We start from the raw sequence: 20,290 nt of genomic DNA, 5'->3' as shown, positions 1-20,290 counted from the left end.
TGCAGTAGAGGTGCATTGGAAGGAGCCCGACACAAGATTCAGTGTAATGGTGAAGAGGAGCAGCAGTGTTGAACACAACCAGGACAACCCCCTTACTGGGCATTCCATACAAAAAAGATTGTGAGAAAAGGACATGCAGCAATGTTTTTCAATGTGTCCTTTGACTAATGAAGTTCCTTTGGGGCTTACTGCAAATGTGTGCAAGTTTGGTCAGTGGAGGCATTGCAAGTCTTATCTCCCTGTGCAGGCCTGAAGCTGAAGTAAAAGTTCTATAGCGAGCCTGGATCTCCCAGGGAGCTAATTTGGGTCTGAATTCCCTGTTGCAAGGGATTATTATTGCTTAATCTGCTAGTGATGTGGAGGTCTAATCAGGTTACTTTACTTCTGCGTGCTGGTGCATTGAGTTGATTCTTTTTCCATGGAAAAAAAAAACCCAAAATTCCTGCTGTGTTCTGAGAGAGAAAGTTGGGATTTTCAGTTTGCTTAATATCAGAAAAGTCAGAAAAGACTCACTGTTTTATCTTTCAGTGTATGAAAGAAATAGATTTTAGCATATCAAGGACAATGCTCGTAAGACATAATTAAAATCTAGCTCCTATGTTTGTTTTAGTAAGGTTTTTTGCAAAAGTTTGTTTATGCCAACTCAGATTATTGATTGCTCTTATTTCAGTGACAGAATAATTTTCTAAATGTTCCTTTAACTGAACCATGTACTGTTCATCAATTTCCATTCTGTTAAATTCCATCAAACAATACAGATACTTGTCAGGTCAGTTTAAGAGTAATTCTAGATTTCTTTATAAATGGAATTTTATATAAAAAAAAGGAAAAAAACATTCTTATTTGCTCATCTCAGTCATAGAAAAGTCCAGAAAAATGTTATGTTCTCCAATAAAGGTGGTAATAAAAATTTTCTTTCAGTGTTTTCATCTGACAGGTTACATCATTTGAGTCATGAAAAGGGTGAGATGCTGAGAACTTAATCAATTGATCAAATTCCATGATCTAGATTCAAGACAGAAAAAAAAAAATAACCTACAAACAAACAGCTTTAATAAGGCTAAACTATATTTTAGACATTTTACTTTTAATCCAAGGTACTGGTTATATCATAGTAGTGTTTTAAAATACCTGACAAGATTTAGGACTTGGAATCCTTATATAATGAGTTTCTCCTAAGTATAATTTTAAAATCTTCCTAACAAATCCCCATTTTACTAAGGATTTACAGAATTACCTGTCTCATCACATAGTTCTGTATTTCTGTACAAGGCAGTGTAGAAGGTAACAAGTACTGGAAGTAGCTGAAGATGTTTAACAAAATTTGGTGTGATATTTCCTAGTTTAATGCTGATGAACTTCAATTCTGTATTACATCCCAATGATGTGGGAACATAGAATAGCATTTTATAGGCGAAGTGCTCAAGTTCAATACTCTGATGAGGAAGAAGAAAGCTTGTTCAGTGGTTCGTGTTTAGCTAATCAGTGCTGGTGAGTAACTCTACTGTTTCTCCCTATTCAGACTTCACACAGGAGCATTCATACCTAGATCTAACTCAAGCTGAGTAGTTTGATATCAGTCTTCTGTGCAGGTTTGTTCTGGATCAGAGAGGCTTCTGTGCATGTCACTGACTGCGTTCTGGGAGTGCCAAGCACAGAGCACTAAACTCCTTGCACAAACCTGCTGGGTTTACACTTCAAACATTTGTACCTGATGGTAGTATCTCTTGAGAGAGGGCTCCTTATTTGCTTTAGTACCAGCTCCTTTAAGACAGAGAAAAGCTGTTAAATCTGACAGTAGGAGAGTGCCTTTGGGTTTGTGATTGTGTCCAGAAGGACTGTCCTCCATCCTTGGTGCAGTCTGGCCAGTGATAATGAATAGAGTTAGGAAAGCAGTCCTGTTGGAACCATGCACCAGTCTGCTGAGCGTGCCTCCCACATTTACTCAAGCCCTGCAAATTGCAGTCTATACAGTGATATTTCTGTGGATAACATACTGCTTAATGGAAGGTTAATGAAAGGGAAATTATTATGATACTGTGCTAGGAGTAGAAGTTTCAAGCCCAGTTTATCCTGAAGTGTAGCAGTGCAGTGTTTAATGCATGACAGGACAGAGTGATGCAATTTTTGTTGAAATTGACTCATCAGTGAGAGCTCCAGATAAATCATATTACTGCTCAGCAAGTTATTCTATCTAAAATAATTAAAACAGGTATGACCTTTTAAAACATTTCAGTAAATACTTATGGATGACTTGTGTCTTTTTGACTAAAAATCTCTTTTTGTTATTACAGTTAGAGAAGGATTTCAGACTTAGAGACAAATACTGATGTTGTTTCACATGTGCAGCTGTTTCATTTTAATGTAATCCCTGAATTTATTACAAATTACCGGAACTGAGAAGCTGCTTTCTAATTTACATCAGTGGAACAAAGGGGAAAAAAAGGTTGAAATGTGACAAAAAGTAATGTTTGAAGTACCAGATGCTGTGGCTTATAGTCCCAAAGCTCCATTAGGACTGCTTAAATGCTTCTACTTAATGTATTAAGTTTGCATTTTGGTTCTACATAGGTATCTCACTTAGAACTAACAGCCGCTGAATCATGTATGAACTAGAAGAGGGTGTAGTCCTTTGAAGACTGCAATGCGAAAGACTGAACAGATGAAAAGAGGCTCACATAGACATTCATTTGGCCCAGATATACAGGATAGAGTATTAGGATTTCTCTCTTGTATAAACAACTTTTTCCCTATTCTACTGTTCTCTGTATAGCTCATACACTTAATTTTTTTTTTTTTTTTTTGAAAGAACTGGTATCAGTCAAAGCAAAGCCTGGTGCTAGATCCGCTGCATGTCAGAAGGAGGGTTTATAGGACCCTGAACCATTCAGAGACAGTAGTGAACATGAAGCAGATCACAAGCCAAGTAGGTTCTAGTATGCTTAAAAAAAATTGGGCTGCCTGCCAGAGCTAGAATTGCTGAGAGGAGGCAGTAACAGAAGGGAAAGTGAGAAGACAGTGACCGAAGTCTAGGGAATCAGTGAAAAGAGGTTACAGTGGAGTTCAGTAGGCAACTGGAGTGAACTTCAACTTCCAAATCCTTGGAAATTATTGGAAAAAGTAATTGCCCTGTTGGCTAGGAGGCTGCTCATAGTACTTGTGGTGGCAGAGGTTTTATTTCTGGTGCTGTGAAGTCTCATTTTGATAAGCTGTGGGCTGGGTTCCAGTGGCTTAATGTCTTTCCTTTGGGTCTGGCACAGAAGCAGCTGCGAGGTGCTTGACCTCTCAAAGACTGTGTGAACAGTACCTTGCAGTTCTCCACTGCATGGGATTTTGTCAGGACATGATGCAGCCTTCATACTATGGACCAGATGTCGCAGCAAGTCCATAAGCAAAAGCTGTAAGGCCTTATGTTTCCTGAAGTAAGTTCTGATTCTCCTCAGTTAGCAGCTCTTGATCTACTTCTTGTGTATTCTTTGCAGAAGCCCTCTTTAGAGCTTTCATGAAGCTTAACACATAATCTAAATCCCTTTTAAGACTCTTAATTGTGCAGATGGCTTTGCACACACTAGTTTTATCCCATGTGATTACTGAAGAATTTATTGAAAAACATTCCTCCCCAAAATCTTATGGTTACCTTTTGTATGGCAGTTGCAAGCAACTCTATTTGTCTTTTTAAATGTCTATTTAAGAAAATGTGTATTTAAGAAAAACATGTATTCAAACACAGGCATTTTTGTTTCTGTACATACACATTTGGAACAGTAGGCTTCTAAAATGGATTTGGCATGTCAAATATTTCAGATAGTTTCTTAAAAATATCTAAAGCATCAAAGGATGCTAAAGGAGAGATGAGCATCTCTCCTTTCAAACTATGACTGTGATTATATATTCCAGGATGAAGAATAACAAGAAAATAAGTCACCATTGCTTTTGAACTACTAGGTGCATCCTCTCTATCAAAATTTTAATTGCTGCGTGACTTTCTGAAATGGTCTGAAAAACTTAATTTACTTTGGTTAAAATATACTTTTAATAAATTCAAGTACATATATGAAGTCAGGAAATAAGGGAGTTAGGCTCCTACATTTTAGGTAAAGTGCATACCTTTTTATGCCTGATTAGAAGAATCTCGTTATGGTATCAAAATATGAGCAATTAGCCTAACAGTCATTAGGAACTAAACCAAAACAAAATCCTTAACAAGTGAACGAAATGTATTTTATAAAATATTTTAGACCAAATAGTGGGCTTATTCCCTACAATTTGGAAGTGGTTTAACATCTCTGTCTTCTTACTTTCTCCTCTTGTCAAATCACTGAGCTATGCAAAAATGGGTAAAACAAAGCACAGGATTTCAAAATTAAGTTTCTTCTGCATAATAATATCCTTTTCAATTTCTTTTTCCACAGATACTTTCAGTAGAACAAGCATTCAGAAACAGAAGTCCTTACTCTTGATTCCCCGGTATCAAAGACCCATCAGGCACCATCTTCAGTCTTTTTATTCAGTATTTTTTCCCAAGCAGAAGGAGAGTCTACTTTAGTGTCCATCTGTTTCAGCTGAACGTCTTGCTGTTTGTTTCAAATTACAAATGCCTAAGAACAGCAAGGTCGTGAAAAGAGAGCTAGATGATGAGGTCATTGAGTCAGTTAAGGACCTGCTCTCTAATGAGGACTCTTCAGATGATGCCTTCAAGAAGAGTGAACTTATGGTTGATGATCCAGAAGAAAAAGATGTAGATGTTGAAGAAGGCTCAGATGTAGAAGATGAAAGACCTGCTTGGAACAGCAAACTCCAATATATTCTGGCACAAGTTGGATTTTCTGTGGGATTGGGGAATGTGTGGCGATTCCCCTATCTGTGTCAGAAGAATGGTGGAGGTAAGTTTTGTGATAGAGCTGGTTGTACCTAGATGATGATGCTAACCTTTCAGATTTTAAAGGTGGCAGAGAGAGCCACAGTCAAACCTGCTCCAACATGTTAGGTTTTTCTTTTAGTTTTTGCCAGAGCCTATGAGGAAAAACCCACATTCCCTTTTTTTAGAAAGATGCATTTGTTAAAGTAAGTAGCAGATTCTTCTAAGATGCCATTTCTTCATTTTAGGGTAGAAAGCTCTTGATACAATCTTAGTTACTGCTCAAACCAGTGGCTACCCATAACACATAATTATGGAGGGCTGCATTGTTTAGGACCTGGTTATTGTGTGTAAGTGTTCTTTATAGTAATTTGACAATAAATCAAGGCATTAAAACTACATCCACTTTGAAGACCAAAGCAGCATTTGATTTTTTAGTATTTAGTGGTAGTTAAGTTCACACCTTTACTTTCTAATTGCTTTTAACTCCTGGTCATTTCATCATGATTTATGTCTGGCAAGAACTTCAGAATACTCTGGGAGGGAAAAAGTAGGGTTTTAGGTTTTTTTTTGTTGTTGTTGTTTTTAACTGATGATGAATAATTTAAATCGTTCCATTAGGGGACTGCGTCTGTTTTTGTGCTGTTAGACAGTTTTCTATTTTTGTAAATAACAAAGTACCTTTCACTTAAAACAATGACATCAAGCTGTTTGTTAGTTGACCGTCTGTGGTCTTCAAGGCAGTTTGAAGTACGAGGCTGGAAACTTTCCTTCCTCTGTGAATGCAGGATTAGTGTTTCATCCAATGCTATACCATACCCAAATATACTACATTAATGCACACTATTGTAGCTAATTACTAAGCTGAATTCAAAACAAAATCTTCAGGACTAAGTTAAATTCTTTTATATCTAGTTACTGGTTTTTTTTACTATCATTTAAGTTTCTTTTTTTCTCCTTTATTCTGGAGAGAAAGTCATTAAATGATTGATTTAAAGTATGGTGTTAAGATGGTAGTCTCAGGGACAATGAACTATAGCAGTTTATTTTGTGTAGTTGTGTCCCTTTGAAAGTCTGTGTCTAATGTAGTTAGGAATTTTGCAAGCCAGTTGCTTTAATTCTGGTCAAATATAAATTAGTTAATAATTTCACATTTCTGGAAAAAAACCCAAACCGGCTAAAACAGTAAACCAGCCAATCTTCAAGGATTATGACACTTTATTAATCAAATTTGAAGAGGTAACTATGGTGTCACTAGAGATTGTAGTTAAGTGTTTTCTCCTGTGCTGTGATTGCAGGAAATTGGATGCATAACATAGTCTGTGGAGATAAAATGTTTTCTGCACATGCTGAGACAAGGATGTATTTGGCTTTTAACAATAATTTTGCACCATTTTAGCAAATGGCAGCCTTTTGAGCAACAGAGAAAAGGAATTGATCATTAGAGCTGACGTTTGCTTGGTTTTCAAGTTAATCATAACGCAAGGTGGAGAAGGTGACACAAAACTTGGAAATATGTAAAGTACATTGGTGCCTGTATGTGTGTGCAGATGGACAGATAAGTGTCACAAGTGCATAGAAGAATAGGGGGAGGGAGTGAAAACTTCAAGCACATGGTAAAAAAACCTACACACATTTTATATGAGGTTCTGTTTTCTGCTACACATATTATTTCAAATAAGTGTTCTAGGCAAAATTAGAGTGGTTTTATGTAAATATCAGTGTCAGAACTGTTCTGTAATCTTCTGCTGATAAAGCTTTACTATAAATACCTGTTGAAGTCTCTTGGAATAAGGTAAACTTTCCTAGTGTATGACTAGGTCTCTACGTTCAGTTTAGACCTTCATTTCCTTCCCTGTGTTTGAGGAACTTATATCTAGAAAATACCAGATAAGGTGAGGGGAGGGAAGTAGATTAAAAAGTAGTAAACCAATAGATCCAGTTCCAATTTAAACCAAAAAGAAGTAAAAAACATAGTTACTCATTAGTTTCCTTCACAGCCTTCTTACAACACTAAAGCCACCAATAAAAGAAAAGACAAATCCTAACTGTGAAATAATCTTAATTTTTATTTTTTTTTAAAACTTCTGTGACAAGAACAGCAAAATAAACATAAATAAGACACAGCAAGGTTAGCACAAATAGATAATGTTATTTGAGAATTTTGTGGGGAAAAAAATGTCTTTTTCCCACCCTGTTCTCAATAGAGATTGAGTTTGTTTATGGCTGTGGCTTGTGGTATTATGACACTCCTAACGTCAGAGCTCTCTACTGCTTCAATGATATATACCTGTGATACCATCTCTAAAAGTAGCTTGAGTAGCACTACACTGCAGTGAGACTTTGGATGTCTGTAGATAACTTTGCAGTCTCTGTTTCTGGGTCTGGTCTTTTTTACCAAACCAACTTCCTTCAATTTATTTCTTGTTATTATTTAACACTTACTCCCAGTGCTTTAATTCATAGCAGCTCATAAATACTTAGAGTAATACCTGGTGTTTTTTATAGTTGACTAAATTACAGCTAGACTGGGTAGCTCTTTGCTGACTTTCACACTTGTCTTATTCCCAGAAGAATGTTTGTTGGGAGAGGTGAGAGAAAAGGCTGATATGCAACTGGGATGTACTTGGATCCACACTGGGGATGTAGCTGTAATGCCAAATCTATCAAGTGGAAAAAAGAGTCTGGGAGCAGGCTGGGAGCACTTGAGGAGGGTGCTGGTTTTCTTGACTTTGAGAGCGGGAGGGCACAAGGGAGTTTTAGGCTCTGTGAAATAGGGGCTGAGGATGTTCAGTAAAGTTTTGAGAACTGACTATAGATTTCTCTGTCCTCACCACAGGCCCTTCTTACCCCTGCCCAGACCCTATCTGGCACTTAGGGCACTTGTTCCACTCTTTGCAGCCTAACAGATTAAAAAGCTGTTTCATCCTTGATTCTTGATAAAGAAAATTTGTGCTGGAGCTGAGTATGCTCAACTTCATTTTTGCACTGTAAGATTTGTTTATTCCTCCTTTACTCCATGAAGGTGAATATATGTGTTTGTTCAGATAAGCACAGTTCCTGTATAACAATTTCATAACCTTTGTTAGCATAACATAGGTTCAGAGCTGACTTTGCTTTCTGTGGTTGATAGCCTTAAAAATGAACTGCTCAGGTCTACCCAGTCTTGCCAAGATGCTCATAAACAGTGACAAACTAGATTTATAATTTCCTGCTGCTCCTAACTGTCATCTGGAGGACAGCTTGCACATGTTTCACTATTTTCAAACAAAGAAAATATTTAAAGTTTATTCTCCTTGGGATTTCCCTTTAGGATTAGCAGAAGTATAATGATGCTGTTACATAATTAGAAGTAACAAAAGCAAATTAAATTAGCTATTCTGCTAAAATGACTGAGTGTTACTTTGAGGAAAAGTGAGGAGGAGTCTACAAGGTACTATATGCCCAAAGATTTTGTGTTGCATTTTTGTGAGCATTAACTTAATTCTTCTGATTTTTCTTATTTTTTTTTCTTAAGGTAAGTCTTTTTTAATATCTCTGTGATGTAAAAAGTCGAAAGAACTAAAAAATTATACATAGAAGCTGTGAGCAAAATAGGAAAAATTGTAGCAGATGATGCTGTCATTATGTTTTGAAAAGATTGACCTGGGTAGAGTCACATTGTGAGTTTTTACAGTTAATTAGTCTGAAGTTTTTACTGAAATACCAACAGATTGATATTAAAGTTCTGTATTCTAATGAAAAATCACGGCAGTTGTACTTCTTCCTCTGCAGTGCTCTTAGAAGCAAACAACTAATAAAAGAGAAATCGGGAACAAAGCAAATATTCCCTCGCATTCCAACACTCCAGTATGGATTCAGAGGCTTTATTATGTACCTTTGGATCAGTAATTTATATTCAGTGCCTTGAGTTCACTGATGACTACAGTATAATTTTTTGAGTTCAGTATTACCAGACTCAAAATTTAGTTGTACTTCAGTGTACTGAAAATGTCTTGTTTCTATTCTGCAAGTGTAATTCTTCATTGAAGCTATTTGGCTATGGTGATATTCACCCTTAAAGCACAGTTTTGTAAACAGGCATGCCTGAACATACTGAAACTGAAACTGGTGACAGGAAGACTATCCTATCAGGATAGACTATAAACCTACAGATAAAATGTAAAACCATTTATCAGAGTTTTCCTGACATAAGCAGTTTCCATTTTGTAGTGGTAAATAATTTTACTTACTGAAGCTTAGTATACTGTTAATTTATAGTGTTTTGTTGCTCACTTGTCATTACCTCAAAAATTTTAGCATTTGACATTGAAAATGAGTTCATCTGAATGTCAGCTTCTTGCTTGCATTCTATTAGTAAGTGTCTAGTAAGTGATAAGAGCCAGGATCTCTCTTCAAGAGAGTAGTAAACTTTACCTTGATTGAATAAGAATTAAATCAGATACCAGACACTTAATTAAAATCTAGCACAGCAGCAGCTGAAACAAATGTGGAAAGTTAATACGTTTTTCAGGTTGCAGCAAGAATTGCTAGGAGAAGAAAACTCTTCTGTAGTATCGAGGTGGTAATGGTTATGTTGCCTTGTGTTATTGCTTTTGAAAGTATTTCTATACATGATTCCATAAAATATACATGATTAATGAATAATGTATAATGATTATATGTTTCCATAAAATCATGTAATTTAATGAATTTTCTGGAGCATTTTTAAGAGCTTAAATCAAAACCAATGTCATTATTCCACTTCTGTCAATAGTATTGCCAAATGCATTCATTATGGTAATCTCAAGAAAAGACAGTTTACCAGATATCCCATTCTGGTGCTTGATTAAATAAAAATATAAGGAAATAGAAGCAGTACACAGTTTTAACAATCATGAAATCTTCATGAAATCTCCTGTATCTTTGTCATTCTTTCTAGTAAAGAAGGATGAGAGGGTTTTTTTCATACTGAGATGAGTTTTTTTTAATATGAAAGCCCATGTTTAAAACCAAAACAGGCAAAAAAAAGTGACTTCACAGTTAAATAATTTTGTAAGTGTAGAAAGGAGACCTGGGGATCATGAACTACACACAGTTTTAATATTCAGAAGGCAGTTTAGCTGATAGGTGTAGCAGACAACTGATTGTAGGATGTTGTTCAAGGCCAATTTACTATTCAAATTCGAATTAGAATGTTCCTTATCCAGTATTGTAACTGCAAGGTCCCATGTTTTCATGCAAGGAGGCATGAGACATGCTGAGATGTTTCCATAGTGATTCTTTTTTAGGATGAAGTTTGGATGTCATAGAGTTCTTTGAAGTATGTCTAGCTTCAAGGGAAGACTTCAGCAAAATACTTGTCCAGAGATGCTGTGGTTTCATGTTGACTATGGGGCACAGAAGCCCTTTGCAGCTACAGTACAGCTGTATAATCCAGCTATGCCCAAGCTCTATCATACTGAAACACACACATGCACAATTTTCCATTATGTCCATTTTGGCGACAAGAACAAGATCAGAAGGAAGCTCAGGAGGTTTGAATAATCAGAAGAACCAGCACTTCAGGTGCTTTGCACAAACCTAGCAGTATAGAGGTGAACTCTGCTGTCTGGCTACACACTGAATTACAGAGTTGTCATGTCTAATGTAATGTGGATTTAACACCACATTTATTTAGAGTCTAACTGATAAATCTTGCAATTTACATTGATACTGCACCATAAAACACCCACATCAGCCCAGTCTTTAAACGTGTGCTTAACTTTGCAGCCTTGTGATTAAGGTTGTGGACTGGGACACTGAAGAGCTGGGTTCAGTTCCTGCTCTAGTACAGTCATCCAGTGGGATACAGGGTAAGTCACTAGGCCCCAATTTTTTTGAGCTGTATAGGTTTGTTTCTGCTCAGCTGTGGCACATCTGTCTAATTAAGATCTAAGGTATCATTTACAGTAGCATTGTATGATATAACACCTGTGTACTGTTGGCTTTCAATGAATTGTATGAGCAGATTTTTTTAAAGACAGTGATGCCAAAGCTTCTCACTTGCAATGTAAATTCTGTATTGCAGAAATTTTGAGAGTCAACAGGGGTATTTAATGGTTTCTGTATTGTATGTTTTTAAGACAGATAGTCCCCTTCATTTTTGAATGTGGTTGTTGCTCTGTTCCTCAGTTTTCCTCACATTTATTTTTTTCTGTCTCTTTTCCTAATAGCAAGTAAGTCCTTTGCATTCTTTCCCTTACGTGCACATAGAAGATGAACTGCGAGAGACACCAAAGTACTGAATAGTGAATGTAGCTGCTACCTCAGTAAAAACAATGCTCCAGTAGACACTGTCAGACAATATCGTTGCAGAGCATATTATCATGGAGTTACTTCATTGATAACATAGCCTATAGACTGTGAGGTACATGAGACTAATATTCTTTGTCTGGTGCGACAGTGGTTTTTCATAGAATCATGGAATGGTTTGGTTTGGAAGGGACCTTAAAGATGATCTAGTTCAAACTGCCCTGCCATAGGCAAGGAACCTTCCACTAGACCAGGTTACTCAAAATCCCATCCAATTGGCCTTGAACAGTTCTGGGGATTTGGAGTTCAAAACCTCCCTGGCCTACCTATTCTAGTGCCTAATCAACCTTATAGTAAAGAATTTCTTCCTAATATCCAATCTAAATCTACCCCCCTTCATCTAAAGGCCATTCCCCCTTATCCTGTGACTACAAGCCCTTATTAAAGGTCTCTAGCTCTCTTGTAGATCCCCTTTAGTACTGCTATAAGGTTCTGTAAGATCTCTCCAGAGCCTTCTCTTTTCCAGACTGAATAACCCCAACTTTCTCAGGTCTGTTTTGCAGTCCTGTGACCAATGTGGTGCCTCTGGACTCATTTCGGGTGGTCAGCATCTTATGCTGGGGCTCCCATTTTTCTCAGATTTTTTCTTCTTTTTTTCCCCCCTAGTCTTGAACTCGAAACTGCAGTTACTCCATGATTGATATCTTTATAAGATCTTTGTAATGGAAGGAGATGTCCAATTAGTGTATACTTCATGAGGAGCAAAATAGCAAGTGGACCTAAACAGGAATGAATGCTGCCAGAACATCTGAGACCTCCTGCAGAGCCTAGGAAAGTTTAGCTTGCTAACATAAACTGTATTCCATGAGATAAATTGCCTACTAAGGATATGAAAATGCCAGTGCATTTTGATAGATTCCTAAAAAAGCCCTAGAAAGTTGACCCTGGATGAGGGAACTCGAAGTAGGTCTTAGCTGGAGTTGAGGATAAATGCCAAATTGGTTTCTGAACTTTGCTCAGCTTCTCTTTCATCACAGGATGAAGACATTGATTATACAAGTTAGCAGCTCTGAATCTAAGCTTCTGAGGTCTTTAGATCTTTCCTTTGTAGCTTGCTTCAACACACTGCAGTCTGCATCTCTCAAAGATTTTTCCTTAGCCTTATAATAGTTTCAAACAAGTTCTAAGGCCTTTGAGTAGTTGTCCAGCACAGTGGTCTATATTGCAGTGTAAAAGCCACACAAAATCAGGTGCCACATTGCTTATGCTGATGCCTGCATGTTTTGTTAGCTGTGGTACTAAATACTCGCTCCACAACACCATGGAGGAAGTTAGGCTTGGAACTTGTCAGTGCGCTTAGTGTTGCTTGTAATATTTGCTTGTAATCAGACTCCTGAAATAAATCGAGATGCATCCTTAAGTTAGAATTGTGTATGATCAGTTCCTGGGAATAAAACCTTAAAAAAGAGGAATTGCTTTTAATATATATGTTTATATAAAGGTGTTACAGTTGCATTTCCAAATACGACCTGAAGAAGAGAATTGGTGAGTACTGCAAGATATAGATCTACAGTGTTCCATTTCGCTTCCACCTCATGTTCCTGTTTTCTGTCTGGAGCCCTGTGGCAACAGGCTGATGCAGTTTTCTTGCTTAGCTGGGTAGCATCATTATTATATACAGTATGAAATCCCCTTTTTGAGCATCTGAGAAATGGAGAAATCAAGAGATATCTTCTGAAACTTCTTATGATTGAAGCTCACTCAGAATGTTGTGTAGAGAGTGTTTTCTATATTTCCTTTATATTCAGTCTTGCTGCTCTGTTACAAGTCAAGCTGTAAGGTTTTCTAAGAAAGGTTGATTTAGCTTCCAATGATTCTGTATTTCTAAAAAGTTTGATTGAATGTCCAGTATTTCAAACAACTCATTTCAGTAATATCTCACTTGCAGAAAGGCTTGGCTCAAACATGTTACAGTGCTTTATAGATCAGGTGTCTTTGGGTTTTTGATATCTTACAAGACTTATGACTGAGGTTCAGCTAAAATTATTCTTGCATGTGATCAAAAAAGCTTTGCAATGAAGGACACTAATTCAAATTTGAAGCTATTAGAAATTTTCACATTTGTTTTGTCAAGTTCTGACTCTTCTTCCATTTACTCTGATTTATTCTTTGTTCCCCTCATAGGTGCCTATCTTGTGCCATACTTAATCTTGCTACTGATAATAGGGATTCCACTCTTTTTCTTGGAGCTTGCTGTTGGGCAGAGGATCCGTCGAGGGAGTATTGGTGTGTGGAATTATATCAGCCCCAAACTTGGAGGAATTGGATTTGCAAGTTGTGTAGTAAGTTTTTTAATACTGTGTTGTTTGCTTTCAGATGTTATGATGTAGACTTCCTGTTTTGCTGCAGGGAAAGGCCATTGATTTATAGCTGGGCATCAAGGTCAGCTTACAGTGTTTTCAAAGATCTTAGAACTGGAATTGATCCATTAAAACTGTTGGCATATATGTGTCTGCTAAGTCAGTCAACTTGTATTTTGTGATTCATTTGAAATTAGGAACTGTGGAACAGAGTACCCTTCTGGAGGAAAAATGACTGTAAAAGTATAGATGTAATATAGATAAATAAATATGGAGAAAAGTGAAAATTTAGAAAATGTCAGGTACTTTAATGGGACAAGTTGTTCCCTTCTTCTGATTTAGTTGCATTAAACTAAATTTAGTTAACTAGGTTCATTGACTGTTGTACAGAAATATGCAGAAGTTCAGCAAGCATTTTTCTATTTACTTCATAAATGTAACTTTTTGGTTTTTTTTTTTTTTTTCCTATTTACTAGGTATGCTTCTTTGTGGCACTGTACTACAATGTCATTATTGGATGGAGCCTGTTTTACTTTTCCCAGTCTTTTCAGCATCCGTTACCATGGGACCAATGTCCTTTAGTTAAAAATGCATCTCATACCTGTAAGTCTGTGTTAACATAAGGTTCTTAAAAATCATATAAAGTATATAAAATTTGAGATTTTCAAACAAAAAGGAGAAAAACTACAATTTAAGAAGATACTTGTGTGCAAAAGTGTTATATTTGTATGTTCTTAAGTGTCCTATAAGAGCACTATTTTCTGTGTAAATTAATAGAAATGATATAATCAGTTCTTTGAGTTTTGCTGTAATGAGATAATCTCTTATGGACATATTCTATAACAGCCTGAAAAGTTCCTTATCCCTTGGATTTGGTTATCTTATAACAGTACATATTTTGTATTATTATTGCTATTGAAATATGAATTATTTCATCTTTTATTTTTTTACAGATCCTAAATTTTTTTTTTATCTTTTGTGGGTTTATTTACCACTTGAATAAAGAACAACCAGGGATGTTTGAAAAGTTGTACCTTTTTGTAGTGTCTTTTCCAGAGTTGTCTGCTTCAGTTATTATTCAGAAATAGTTCTTGTGAATGGTGTCACACAGTCAAACTGAATGTATTCCACAAACTACTGTCCATTAATTGAGCAGCAGTGGTTGCTTATCTCTTATCCTTCCTAAATATTAAGACACATCTGAAGGCCATCTGAACTAAGCTTAAAAAAAGAAAACTCTCATATTTGATAACATCTTACCTTTTTTACTAGATTATTTCAGCGAAGATCTGTCATCTGTGTTACGTTTCTTAAAAAGAGTGTATTTTCCCCTTTTTTTCCATTAATTATCTTGACTCAAGACATGCTTACATGTATGGTTGATTGTCAGGTATAAATAATTTATAAAGAACTTAAGTAAATATTTTCTCTGAAGAAATCTTTCTATTTATGTGTTATGTCTCTAGATACACACAGTTTCTTAAACTGTTTGGTAACATGACCATAACAGAATTACAGTATGATCCAAAGAATCACTTCTGTAATATACATAGCAACTTCCATTAAATATATCTGTGTAGGAACCACTTATTTCCTTTTTTTATCACTTTAGTATCACTATGTTATTATTTTATTGTTTATAATGGTAGTTAAATCCCTGTTTATTTGAGTGTCATATCAAAGCAGACACAACAGTCTTCATATGTCTTCAAATTTGTGTTCATTGCAGAGAGATAGTTTTCATAGTATGTAATTCGTAGTATCATATGCAGACAATGTAATTTTATGTGTGATAAATGGAATATATGTCTTCATTTAAGCCTGCCTCCTGTTTAGTTCTGAAGTGAGAAATAAATTCTGCCTTGGAGTAGGTTTAACCATAATGTAGAGGAATACATTATCCCAAAAGGGTGTTTTAAAGATATACCCAGAAGCTTTCACTGATAGTAGTCACTTTTTCTTTTAGACTATGTCTTAAGACTGTTCTGTGAGTTTAGTTTTTTAATAAATTATGATGGCACAATTAGAAATAGCAGGAAGTGATAAAACACTGTTACAAAATATCTCTCCTGAACCTATTCTTTACTTGCTAACATCTCTTTGACAGTTGTGGAGCCAGAGTGTGAAAAAAGTTCTGCCACCACTTATTACTGGTACAGAGAAGCACTGAATATTTCCAGCTCTCTGTCAGAGAGTGGGGGTTTAAATTGGAAGATGACTATCTGCTTGCTGGCTGCCTGGGTCATGGTATGCTTAGCCATGATCAAAGGCATTCAGTCTTCAGGCAAAGTGAGTATACTGTTTACCTGCATGACATTGTTTTATTTTGAAGCATTTCAGGACACTTTTGTTCAGCAAACTCTCTGTTTACTCTCATGAAATCTGTAGGAGCAGGTTAAGTGCTTTGACTCACCCATGCATTTTTATAATCTCAAATAGAGGAATATTAGTAGTTAGGCATTAAAATTCTATCAATTTCATTGGAAATGGTAGTAATTTAGTGGGAATTGAGATCTGAAGAAGAATCATTTTGCTTCTCATCAGCGTAATTGTTGCATGTAACTGTACCTCAGCTTTATTGTGCAGCGTGAGTTTCTGTGTTTTGAGTGTCTAAGGAAATAAGTCTCTATGTGTACTCACCGTATGACTGCAGTGCATTCACATATGCATGCTTCTGGCATTAACACAGCTGCTTTCCAGGCTTCTGGATTGTTTCTTTGGACTAATGACTTACCATCCCTTTGCATCTGAGTACTGTTACCTTGTCTTCTTTCCTGTGCATGCAGCCAGCTGGATTTGCTGGTGAAAGATTTGCTAGAGCTGTTGATCTCAGTGGGATTTTCAGAGGAAAAATAATTTGTCCCAGTAGCAAAATTCTTTGCTATTAAAAAGTTTGGCACTGACATGGCAATTTCTGTGACCTCCTTGGGGCATTTCAATTAAAGGAATAAGTACCAAGTTTAACTAGAGAATCATTTTACTAAACTTTACAGAATAAAATTTCTTTTCAATGATGGGTAATGAAAGATCAGATTTGATTACTATTTTTTGTTGTTTTGACAGTAAGCATGTGATTAAATTCATTGGTTATGTGCTTTCTATTGATTCTTGTCCCCTTTCCTTCTGAAGACAAAATTAGTTTCTATTCATGCTGCATACCCAGTCAAAGTGCTTTTGTAAAGAGAAGCATTTCTGCAACAGTTTACTTCAGTCTTTGTTTTCATCTCATTGAATTAATTCTGAATTTCCCTGGAAGTCCAGAGGCTCTTTAGTTAGTGATAAATACATCAGGCAGTTGTATTGCTTTTGTACAGTACAGAATTTAATTTCTTTTACAGTCATGTGATCTTGCTTTCTTCTGCAGAGACAAGGGGAAGGGGAAGTGTTCTGCATATTTCTTAGAGCATATGATTATCAATTCAGTCATATATCCAAAGGATACTGTGTAGTGAATGAACATATTGAAAAGAAAGTCTGTGTTAAATGTCATGTTACATTTTTTCTTGCCTTCTTGTATTTCAGATCATGTATTTTAGTTCTCTTTTTCCATATGTGGTACTTTTATGCTTTCTGATCAGAGGACTGCTCCTTAATGGGTCAGTGGATGGAATTCGTCACATGTTCACCCCTAAGGTATGTACTTAATTTCTGTTTGCAGGGTATTAAAGTTTCAGTGGCAATTTGACCATTTATGAATGCTCTCATTTAAGCTTATTGTTTTCATAGAACATTTGGCTGTATTTCTGTTTGCTTTAATTGCAATTTTTTTTTATCTCAGTGGCACAATACCAAGCCCTAAAGTCCAAAGGCTTTAGGTGTTCCAAGGGTCTGTAGAGTTTCCTCTCTTAGGTGAGGGTTCCCAGAGTTATACACCTCTGCAAAGCTAAACAACTGTGAGTGCAATTTAGAGGATTCAGGAAGTTTAGAGAGCTCTAAATACTGAAAAGAGAAGTTTGCCATTTTCTAATATTGAAATGTCTAGCTCTGGGTTGTCAGTGCCTTACTTGGAACTATCATGATATGCATAATTAACTTGTCCCTTTTGGAAAGAGCATTTTGTTTTCCTCCTTTTTAGAAAATTAAAGCTGTTTACATAGTAGCCCAAAGCATTTAATAGTGAAGTAATGTAAGTACTCTCCACTCAGCTTTCCTTATCAATTTTCTTATGACATGCCAAGATAGCGGCAGTTCTAAACCAATTTTTTTTCCTGCCAATATTTTTGCTCAGAACATGCCTTACAGAGTTTTAGAATTTCTAAATACAGAGGTGATGTTATGAATCACTATTTAGCTTGAAGATCTAAACTGTACCTGTACCTATCTCAAATGCTTGCAACTACATCTATACTATAGGAACAGCATGTTTGAATAGTCAGAGCCATACTCAGGAATGAATAGGTCTGGGCTTCATATTGTGTTGTGAAATGGGCTTTCCAACAAGTCCACAATACACTATTATTTCAAAAATGAAAGCTAAATAATAAGATAATCAAAATCAATGCACATAGTGGCTAATGCCAGATGACAGGGCGTTGTCAGTTGTTTTGATTCCAGGTGTTTTGAGTCTGGAGCACTGTCATCCTATAAAAATGACCTTTGTCATCTCTCATATTGATTCAGTCATGTTCCACTTCACTCACTGTCACCACTTCAGAGAGTCATGCTTGTGCAGAAACTTGCAGGCTGCTCAGGCAAATTTGGGAAACCTGAGGAAGAGAGAAATGTAATGCCTACTAACAAGAGAAAGTCTAAAGCAAAGGTGAAATACAGACCTCTGTAAGACATAATTTGGTTTCTCAGCCACAGTGTTAATACTTTCTTTGGCTGGAGAAGTACTACTAGATACTGAGGGAGAATAAATACGAAAACTCCCTTTGTATCCCAACACCTCTTCAGTATTCACTACTTCATGAGTTATACTTTAAAAACATTGCAGCTGGTGCTTACTTTACAGTTACAGTATACTTAATTATACAAATGTTTCAACTGATCATTTAAATTGCATCAAAAAAATGGTTCTTAATTTCTTTTGACAGTTTCCAGTTTTGTATCAAATTTAAGTTGTGGTTTAAATTTGAAGATAGAAGGCCTGTATGTCATATGTATTACAGGTGAATATAAACTTTACAAAATATTTCCATTATAATTTTTTGTACTTGAGCACTAATTTGGACTGTAGGTTCATATGAGACTACCTGAAGAAATTCGGACTCCTGCACCTGTTGTTTCATTCACTCCACTGTGCTAACACTTTATTTGGGCATCCAGGCTCTAAAGAGGAATGCTAAACCAATCTAGCATGAAAATTATCTAGGTAGATAGATGTGAGAGGGGAGGGAGAAGCATCTTTTCAGCCCAATTAGCTGAACAAATGACCACATTTTGAGCACACAATTGCAGCAAATTCCCATCAGTTACGCCAGCACAGGAGAGGACTGGCACACATTGGTGCAGGTGTGAGAGTGCAAGACAAATGTAAAAGGGGATAATTTCTCTGTTTGGCATGGCTGTTAAAGCAGAAATTCTAAATAAGAAACTTCATGGACAGCCTAAAGAAAGGTGTGTGAAAAGCCTTCTACTGCAGTTAAACTGTGGGACTGTGTGAAGCTGAAGTACAGAGACTCCAAAATTTCACATACAATACCTAATAGCAAATCAGTCTGGAGTTAATTTTGAAAGTCTGGGCTACAGGTATCCAAAACCATACTACTTTTGATGGTACCAAAGGATATGTTGTACGAAGTGAGAGGTGTTTTGGTATTTCAGCCAGTTCCGGATTTGTTACAGTTAAGAATGTTCCTTGCGCTCCCTCTGGTGGGAAAGCTCTGGCATGACAGTGGCGGAGTTGGAGCTGTGTGCAGTAGCCACTTGTGCATTGTGATTATAATCTAAATTATAAATCGGGAATATGTTTATTGTCATAAACACCTTTTCCCAATTTTATTGTATATCAGCTATATATAAGTGAATAAAGACGCTTTCTGTTGCCAATCTGTAATAAATATTATATCTCCATGGGAAACAAGACATTTTATTCAAAATGTTTATTCAAAATGTTATAACAATAGCAGATTTATTTCTCCTCAGAGTCTAATAATGCTGGTATCTATGCTGATGCTTTTTAGTTTTACTTTTATGAATAAACCTAGGGCTTAAAGAAAACAAAAGTCACTTACATTATTGGAGGCCCTGAATCAGCTTGAGCAAATCTGATGTTTAAATTTGACATGTACTTCTTTAATTCTTTTTTGTGGTTCAGTATCTAGAAGAATTTGAGATAGATGATGGCTCGTAACTTTTTTGTTTTTGTAACAAAGTTTTTTGTTTTTTGGAGCAATGCAGTTGATCTGAGTGAGCAATACTCTTAAATTTTTTAATAAAAGACTTAGTTGCCCCTGAAATACATGACCCATTTAACATAGGGTTAAGTTCAAGGCATCTGACTTAAGAGATTTGACTCTTGTGGTGGCAAGCGTTCATTTCATATATTTTGTTTTGCTTTACATATTTGCATGTAATAGAATTCCATTTAAGCATGTGTATCTCATGTTCACCTTCTTTTTGTACATTTGAAAAGTAACAACAAAGCAACTTTAATCATACTTGTTGCATTTATTAAGAGGGTTGATTAATTTAAAATGCATCTTAAGTCCAACAGAAGTCAGTACATATACTGTAAATAAAAGACAGTACTGTAAAAAAAAAAGTTCTCATTCCCTCTTATTTCTCTGTATAACTAGCTGCTATTTCAGTTATGTAGCTCCAGTAGTGTGTCGTTGTTGGGAACATATGTATAGCA

The 20,290-nt window shown here is 36.1% G+C and overlaps 1 protein-coding gene across 1 annotated transcript in view; it reads left to right on the top strand.

Moving 5' to 3' along the window:
* Positions 1–20,290, top strand: part of SLC6A15 (solute carrier family 6 member 15) — a 36,661-nt gene that overhangs the window by 6,415 nt on the left and 9,956 nt on the right. Inside the window, exons 2-6 of the mRNA XM_053978710.1 lie at positions 4,413–4,883; positions 13,316–13,473; positions 13,968–14,094; positions 15,599–15,780; positions 17,014–17,124. Of these exons, the coding sequence (XP_053834685.1) occupies positions 4,595–4,883; positions 13,316–13,473; positions 13,968–14,094; positions 15,599–15,780; positions 17,014–17,124 (867 nt within the window). The 5' untranslated portion in view covers positions 4,413–4,594. The remainder of the gene's footprint in view (positions 1–4,412; positions 4,884–13,315; positions 13,474–13,967; positions 14,095–15,598; positions 15,781–17,013; positions 17,125–20,290) is intronic.

The sequence above is a fragment of the Vidua macroura genome, chromosome 5 (assembly GCF_024509145.1).
Source record: "Vidua macroura isolate BioBank_ID:100142 chromosome 5, ASM2450914v1, whole genome shotgun sequence".
Lineage (NCBI taxonomy): Eukaryota > Metazoa > Chordata > Aves > Passeriformes > Viduidae > Vidua > Vidua macroura.
Note: the sequence above shows the minus strand (reverse complement) of the source record. Positions and strands in the feature narration are given on the sequence as shown.